The sequence below is a fragment of the Sinocyclocheilus anshuiensis genome, unplaced genomic scaffold (assembly GCF_001515605.1).
Source record: "Sinocyclocheilus anshuiensis isolate Anshui unplaced genomic scaffold, SAMN03320099.WGS_v1.1 scaffold327, whole genome shotgun sequence".
Lineage (NCBI taxonomy): Eukaryota > Metazoa > Chordata > Actinopteri > Cypriniformes > Cyprinidae > Sinocyclocheilus > Sinocyclocheilus anshuiensis.
In genome coordinates this window covers 277540-286068 of record NW_015548206.1, presented here as the reverse complement: position 1 = coordinate 286068, position 8529 = coordinate 277540, and the positions used below count along the sequence as shown (strand labels likewise).

General features: G+C 40.5%; 1 protein-coding gene across 6 annotated transcripts in view; it reads right to left on the bottom strand.

The window, feature by feature from the left end:
* Positions 1–8529, bottom strand: part of dlg1b (discs large MAGUK scaffold protein 1b) — a 142451-nt gene that overhangs the window by 79592 nt on the left and 54330 nt on the right. Inside the window, exon 1 of one of the 6 annotated variants that reach the window (XM_016440267.1) lies at positions 5136–5808. The exons of the other annotated variants lie outside the window; for them this stretch is intronic. Within the exon in view, the coding sequence (XP_016295753.1) occupies positions 5136–5408 (273 nt within the window). The 5' untranslated portion in view covers positions 5409–5808. Of the gene's footprint in view, positions 1–5135; positions 5809–8529 lie in introns of those variants that run through there. 6 annotated transcript variants of the gene reach the window in all.

Sequence of the window (8529 nt, the reverse complement as noted above, 5' to 3'; positions counted from 1 at the left end):
ACATATTTCGCGCATTTTCTAGAGGGACATCTATCACCATTGCACTCGCATCTCGCACAAGAGAACCGCATGTTTAGAAAGCCATGTAAAATTAATGCATGTTCAACTTTGAAAAAACATATCTCGAGACTTAATGGTGGTCCCCCCCCGCCCCCCGGTTTCCCAGACAGGGCTGGAAGCTGTTAATGCTCATCAGTAAATCAGTGGAAAATGAATAGAAATGATGATTCTGTCTGAGCTATGCGTTTTAAAACGAACACGCACTAGTGTGAGTGTAGCCTAACAGATGTGTAAACTGAACACTATTTCAGCTTTATTAAAACTATTTGCACTGATTTATTGTGTTGGTTACATGTTGTTCCTTTGTGCAGAGGCTCAGGAGATGAGATTTTGAGTCTGTATAAACATCAACAAGCTGAAAAATAAAACCAAAGGTTTTTTTTTTAGATAATGTAATCTTGTTTGCAATCTTGTTAAAATTGATTTCATAAAATTGGTATCGAAAAAGGTATCGTTCAGGAACCGGTATCGAAGTCAAGGTATCGGTATTGAACATTTTTTAATGATACCCAGCCCTACCAATGACGTAGCTTTTTCTTTGTGCATCTGACCACAAGTCTTTCCCTAACAATACCGCTATGTTACGTAATTTTCCTCCAACATCCATAAATGGAAATATCAGCAAGACCAGCATAAAGAATTGCTATCATTAAGACTGATTTGTAGGTGTTCAATGTGTAGAGCTTGTGGGTGGAAGCACATGATAGAAGAGGAGAGCTCACAGTCTTCCCTGATGAGAGCATGAGGAGGAGGATCTCCTGGCAACCACGACCACTCACTATTGAGTCATGGTCCTCTGTGGCTGAGGTAAGCAGCTCACTATTCAATCTGGAGCTTTCCTGGGATACACTGGATACTTCACCTCTGCGAACTGGGATCCAATCTGACTCCAGTTTTTGACTCTAGTTTCCACCTCTGCACATTTTGCCAATATTCATAGCTTTAAATAACACACTGCCATAACCTGCTTTACATGGCAATTTGTCAGTAAGATGAAATGCTTTACCCACGGGTTTAAATTTCATGTGATGAAACATCAAAAAGTATTGTATCGTTCATTAATGTGGCACAAACACTGCGAGACACGTTATGTGCCAATGTTTAATACTTTAGATTAGGGAGTTGTGCAAATCCTTAACCTTAAGTATGAGCAATAGTAATAGTGATGCTAGCAAACACTTCTAAGCAGAACTGAATTTTAAAAAACAACAACCATATAATTCTGTTTTTAGAAAAAAAACAGGTTTTAAAACAAAAGAAAATTAAAAATATATCCTATTTGGATGAGACAAAATTTATTTGAGAACGTCAGGTAAATTTATGTGGCACAAACACTCTTTGCCACTCAGTGATTCAAGCACTCCATATGTAATTAATTATAGTCTTAAAAATCATATCACCGGTATTGAAAAAAATTATATCGCGATACATAGATATTGAATTATTGTCCAGCCCTAAGTCTGATCATGGACTATTCACAGGGTGAGATATGACAATTGTAATTATATACACAATGTAAAAAATACAAAACTAATAAATATGTAAAATATAAAAATCTTGCATATATATTAATATTGCGCATTTCAAATTGTTTATACTTCAATATTTTCATTAGAGTGATAGCTTTTTTCAGCATGCAACAAAAACTGAAAACTGATGTCTGATTTGAGAACATGATTTTTAAGAAATGTTTTTAAGGTGGTAGAAATATGAATTCACAAAGACACATAGACAATTAACTTAAAGGGTTAGTTCACCCAAAAATGAAAATTCTGTCATTAATTACTCACCCTCATGTTGTTTCAAACCCGTAAGACCTTCATTCATCTTCGGAACACAAATTAAGATATTTTTGATGGAATCTGAGAGCTGTCTGACCCTGCATAGACAGCAACGCAACTGAAATGTTCCCAAGTCCAGAAACGTAGCAAGGAGATCTGTAAAATAATCCATGTGACATCAGTGGTTCATCCGCAATTATACAAAGCTATGAGAATACTTTTTGTGTGCAAAAGAAAAAAAAAAACGACTTTATTCAACAATTCGTCTCCTCCGCATCACCCTGGTGCCATTTTGGAGAATATCCGCTGGACGTAAACAACGTATGCTGTTCTGTGTCAGCTGCGTCATATATAGGTTTGAAACAACATGAGGGTGAGTAATTAATGACAGAATTTTCATTTTTGGGTGAACTAACCCTTTAAGGATCTTCAGTTTCTTTTGACTTACATCACTTATCAGTTTGCAATCTCTGAAGAGAGTTAGCAGGTAGTGTTAGAACAAGTTTACATGTGCTTCAGAGATCTTGTCAAAATTTTACTGGCAACATCCCACTCACTAGAACATATGTTCATCCTTAAAGGTTTAGGATAAAAAAAATCCAGTAGACAGACTCTTCTTTTCTCCTTAATAATATAGGGAAGCACCCAGTGCCAATGCTAGAACAATAAGGGGGCAGATTTGATCCATTTGAATCTGCATGATGTAAAATTTCAAATGTTCATATTTCAAACGTTCTGTGAACGCACTGTCATATTCTACTGATAAAAAATAAATACCACTATAAACACACATAACCAGGAGCTACAACCAAATATGTTTAATTTCTTGTAACAATTACATAATGCACTTTAGCTCTACCTTTGTCTAAATGCATTAACCGGCAGGATAAGTGCTGTCCTGCTGTTATTACATGGTGACCGTATGGCAATGTTGTAAAGCGATGCTTTACATTGCCTGTAACTAAATCCTCACAAGATGTCGGCTCCAGTGCTTTAGGAGAATCACTGGAAATGGTTCTAACAACAAAATCTGGGGAGACATGACATGGCATTTGGGCAATCATCCCATCTGTGTGATCAGATGCTAAAACTGTGCCATCAATCTGACAGTCTAGAGAGCAGCATAAGCTCCTCTGCTCAGCCACTATTCTTTCATATGCTGCCCTTCCTGTCATCAAGAAAATGACACTGAGTACAGAGAAATGACTAGTTTCGATCATTCTAGTCCAATTTGAGATCTGCCGAATGTGCCAGCCTGTATCTATCTAAGGCCTTATATCGCAAAGGGAATTTGCGAGCAGTAGACCAGAGAAATTGGACTCTACAGAACACAGAGATAGTGACAAGTGTTGACGTGTTTCTCTGGTTTAACTGCGAGTGTGAGGTGTTGTGCCCCTAACAAATTTGGATATATAGCTTGACTTGCCATTATTACATCAATGGATGATGGCAGAAATAAAGAGCAATAGAGACAAGAAACCTACCAAAGCCATCATGACCTTCCATGTTTTCTTAAGAAACTAAAAATATAGTTTTTAAGAAATGACCTGAGAAGCTGTGCATTCAGCCAGTGTGTTCTGGAACAAAGGACTATTGACTAAGAAATTAGTATTTACAGGAGCAGCAGTCCAACAGCCAGCATAGGCTTCCTCATACATCACTGTCACACTGCTGTTTTCCCTCCAGTTTAATCAGAGAAATGTCTTAGGTCATTTAAGACAGTCATTGCTTAAAGATGACCTAAAAACAACTTTTCCATGTTTAAACCAATATATTTACAAGCACTTCAATCCACCCTAATCATCTATAGAAGCTAATCATATCAGTTGATATGTTACACTTATCTCATACATCAGTTTCAGCACCATTATATAAAATGTTTTGTATTAAAATACAGAGCTTTCAAAAATGGCTAAAGTTCACAATGATCTTGCAGTACTTCAGGTTTTCACTCAAAGAAAAATAAATGTTTTTAACCTTTTTAACAACTGACAATGAATTCCAACTGAACGTCAATCCTGAGCAGAGCAGATGACATGTAATCCTATGGGCTTTGCATCAAGGATTCGAGAAGTTAATGCCATGGTGGCACTGATGCCATACGGCACCCATACAGGCAATCATCATGCCAGAGGCCAAAGGTCGCTGGTTAAACTACTCCAAAGACTTCTGTTTATTGAGTGACTACATAATCATTTAAATTAATTATCCCTCCATAGGCTTGATTGTAAAAAAAAAACAAAAAAAACATTGAGACAGAACAATTGAGACAAAATCAATTCACCACAATCAGCTGTCCTGAAACATTTACAAAAATAATAGTTCAACCTACAATTTCACAATCAACATAAAAATTAAGATGTTCCATACATGAGATTCTGTAAGTGTTTGATAAGGAGGTTCTTGTGCTCTGATAATGCCAGAGCTAACGCATTACTGTGACACGCTCTCATTAAGAACACGCAGGCTTTACCAGCTAATACAATGAAATGTGTGCTGTCTCCATCAGTGTATAGAGAGTGATTACTGGTGAGCAGAGTGTTATCTACAGTAAGAGCAGAGATAAGCCAATGACTGATTAAAAGAGCTGTGAATAGAGGAAAGACATCCCTGACATGTGTATCGACAGCCCTAATACCAGCAGACAAGCAGTTGTAAACATGCTGGTAGTTAACATAAAATACCTTCAGAAAGTTGATATGTCCTCAGTGACATGGAACATTTTATCTAAAACTAGTTTAAACAAAATTTGACAATTGTTTTATACTTATTATGCATTCAGCTTTTATGAGCTCTTGCTAATACAAACTAGTGAACACAAAAAGATCTATTTATATAGTGTATGTACACATATAAGAGCTGTTGGATCACAGGGACCCGGGTGCAACCTGGGTCATGCCCTGATCCCACTTTGATTTCTACACTTGACTTTACATACAAATAAAGGGAAGAGGTTAAAAAAGAATAACCTAAAAGAAACTTAAAAGTAAGGACCCAATGTTTGTACCTTCCCCTAAACATTCATATACATTTTACTCATCTTCATGTTGGAAACATGGACGTGTTTTATGTCAGCACTCTGTGAGAATATCCCTACTCAACTTCTCTTATCTCATCAAGTTGACTGTATGTGCCTTAGAGACTCTGTACTCCTCAGATTTTCCTGGCAGCTGTAAAGAAGAAAATTTTGGCAGCAACACCTGGATGCACATGCTGGACAGATTCTCACAGTCTGTCCTCTAGCTCTGACACAAAGCAAACCAGAGAAACTGAGCAGAGAGCTCCACGACCCACCTTGCATCCAAACATGAGCGAGATGGTGCTGTTCGTACAGGCCACTTTGCAGTGGCACAGCATGGGCGAGAAACAGTTCAACTTCTTAATGCTGGGTGACATTTTCTCGCCACTATGGCAGCTGAGCCGCTCAGCCAGCGAAGAGCCGGAGACTCGCCTCCGCGAGCGATACTTGCTCCTGCCTCTCCGGCCACCTCCTGCTCCACCACCTCCCCCTGCACATCCTCCTCCTCCTGCCCCTCCACTGCTGCTGCTGCTGCCCGCTCTCACCATCCACCCTCATTCCTCGTCTCACTCCATCACGCCAGGGAAGGGACAGCCAGTCTGCTTCCTTCATCCAGCGAGTTTTCCACACGCCCCCCTCTCCGTCACCACAGCTTCAGTATTCCGCTGTCTCTCAGTGCCGTTCTTCTTCTGCTTCACTTGCTTGAAGGAAGAATCTGTCTATCCACCTTCCTACCACTCTTCTACGCTGTCGTTCTCCTTCTTGACCAGCAACCTCTCAGCTGTCAGTCAAGGTGGAGATATTTACACAGAGGCCTCGCAGGAGTCATGCTGCGTGAAAGAAAGTGCAAGCTTTTAGCTCTTTTAGTTAAATCTTCTCCATCACACAAGACACCAGACAACCGCCTCTTTCCCAAAAGAGAGGTGAAGAACGGCACAGTGATCACAACGCAGTGAGCTGTGAGGAGAACGAGGGAAGAGGAGGAGAGATGTGAGGGGAGGAAGGGAGGGGACGGTAAATCTGTTGCAGCGCGTGGTGTTTGTCACATGGGCTTTGTCAGACAGGAGTTGGGTTGAGTCTCTCTGTCTCATTCTCGGCGTGGGTGCTCTACGTCACCCGATAGATTGAGGGGAAGGAAAAAAGCTAAAGCAGTTACCAGTGAGAGGAACAGCAAATGAACATCCTCAGGGAGCACAGTCTTGCATGGAGGAGGAGGAGCATTAATGGAGTGGCTTCCTGCACGTTTACATGGAGGATAGAAAAAGTGCAGGGGGAGGGGGAGCTCAGCGACTGGCCAATAAGACGACAGAATGTCATTGGCAGCTGACTGGACAGTCTGGCTGTGACCTTCTGAGAACGGTGCCATTTCTGGACGGAATCCATACGATGGAGAAAGTGGACCGTGACAGGGCCAGACAGAGAGCTACTTGAGTACTTTACTGTAGTCTATTTTTTCCCATTTGATTAAGATGTCCGTGGAACATTCACACTGGACGAACCATTCAGGTCACTGGGCAGTAAGAGGCAGTAACATGGGGGATGGTCTGCAATGACAAAGATCTCTCCCATGACTTTGCTTCAGGAAAATTTTAAATCAGCAGTCAAGCTGAAAGGGATGTAGCAAAATGCTGCCGTACACACTAATCTAATCCTTAACACTAATGAGATCCTGTTCGTACACAACGTGCCCATACATGTGCTATATCCGGCCAGTGCAGCAATCCTAGAATAAAATCAAGGCAAAATAATATTGTAATAAGCAGCAGCACATTGTGTTGTACAGTTCTTTCGATTTCCCCAAGATCTTTGAAATTCTTCTCTCATGCATATCTACAAATTGTGCAAATGTCAAAGGGCTCCAAGCCAGTAGTACTACTAGCGTCAATTAACCCCATTTTATGTTACATCGGCTGTCAGCGTGCCTCACTGTCCAAGTGTGACTCAGATCCTGCAATTCTCGTTATATGTATGCGTAGGGATGGGTACCGAAACCCGGTATTTAATCGGTCCCGGGGCTAAATTATGAAAGACCGGAGTATCGATAAGCTCTGACGTTAACGGTTCTGCTATCGGCAATGTTAATTCAGCTCTTAATTTGTCATATATATATATACATATATAAAACAAAAAGTACCGATAAGAATACCGTTAAAGTACCGAATCGATAAGCAGTATCGGTAAGAGTAGTAATACCATTAAAACCTTAACGATACCCATCCCTATGTATGCTTCACTCAACGTGCAACACGACTAATGCTGGCAAACTCCATTCGGGGTTACCGATCACCCAAATGCTCGTATGCTGCGTCATGGAGCTCGTATGCCGCGTCATGGAGCTCGTATGCCGCGTATGACACACTGCTTTCTGAACAGCACAAAGTTACGGATGTGATTAGACTTATTTTAGAATGCTATTTCTGTGGCTACACAGAATTTCTGGGAAATTTTCATTACTCAAGGCACTGGGCATAGAGTCATGAGTCTCAGGAAAAAGAGGGACTTTGACGCTTTCCTCCATTATTAATGGCCTATTCCAAATTGCAGCTTGATATAGTACTGGCTGCTCTGGAAGATCTCTGTCGCTGAGAGCAGGTTTAGTTGATTTAGATGAAGGGATGCACCGATACCACTTTTTCCAGTACTCATTTATAGTGAATGCCCCTATAAATGGTCTTATTTTTACGATTTAAATGATGCGTGTGCTAAGTGAGTGAAAATCAAAGATCACACAACAGAATTGCGCACACGCTCTCTCTCTCTCTCTCCCTACCGTTAAGTAACTAGTGTTGTTTTACTTACTTGTTGTTTGGTATCGGGGCATTTTAACGAGTACGAGTACAGGAGCTCAGTATCGGTGCATCCCTATTTAGATGAATTATCTAAGTTAACAGAGTGTTTTAAAAATGTAAGAGATTGGATGCCCAATAATTTTCTCCTATTTAATTCGGATAAGACTCTTTTTTTTTATATTACTTATTGGACCAAAAAACAGTACACAGAATCTCTTTGATTACAATTTGCAACTAGACGGATGTACTGTTACTTCCTCTACAGTCAAAAATCTGGGTGTTATATTAGACAGCAACTTGTCTTTTGAAAATCATATTTCCAATGTTACAAAAACAGCATTCTTCCATCTTAGAAACATTGCCAAGCTACGAAATATGTTACCTGTTTCTGATGCAGAAAAGCTAGTTGAACATGCATTCATGACCTCTAGACTGGACTATTGTAATGCACTGCTAGGTGATTGTCCTGCGTCGCAAAACTCTGGACTTTTGGTAGTACCTAGGATAGCAAAGTCCACTAAAGGAGGTAGAGCTTTTTTGCATTTGGCCCCCAAACTCTGAAATGGCCTTCCTGATAACGTTCGGGGTTCAGATTAGGCATGGGCCGATTACCAGTTTCAAAGTATACCGCGATTTGAAAATGTCACGTTTTCAAAACCACTAATATTTTCCGTTATACCGTTCCTGCGGTATGCGCTGTTTTTCATGTCTCCTCAAAGACTGAAAAGTGCAGGAATCCCTCAGGTTGAGTGCAGTGTAGAGAGTAACACGACCCTCCTCCTCCTGTTGGTGCGAGCAGTCAGTCACGTGTGTGTATGACGGCCGAAGGAGCTTCCTCTGGAACTTATGCGATCGGCAACCAGCCGTTTTTTTGTCTTAT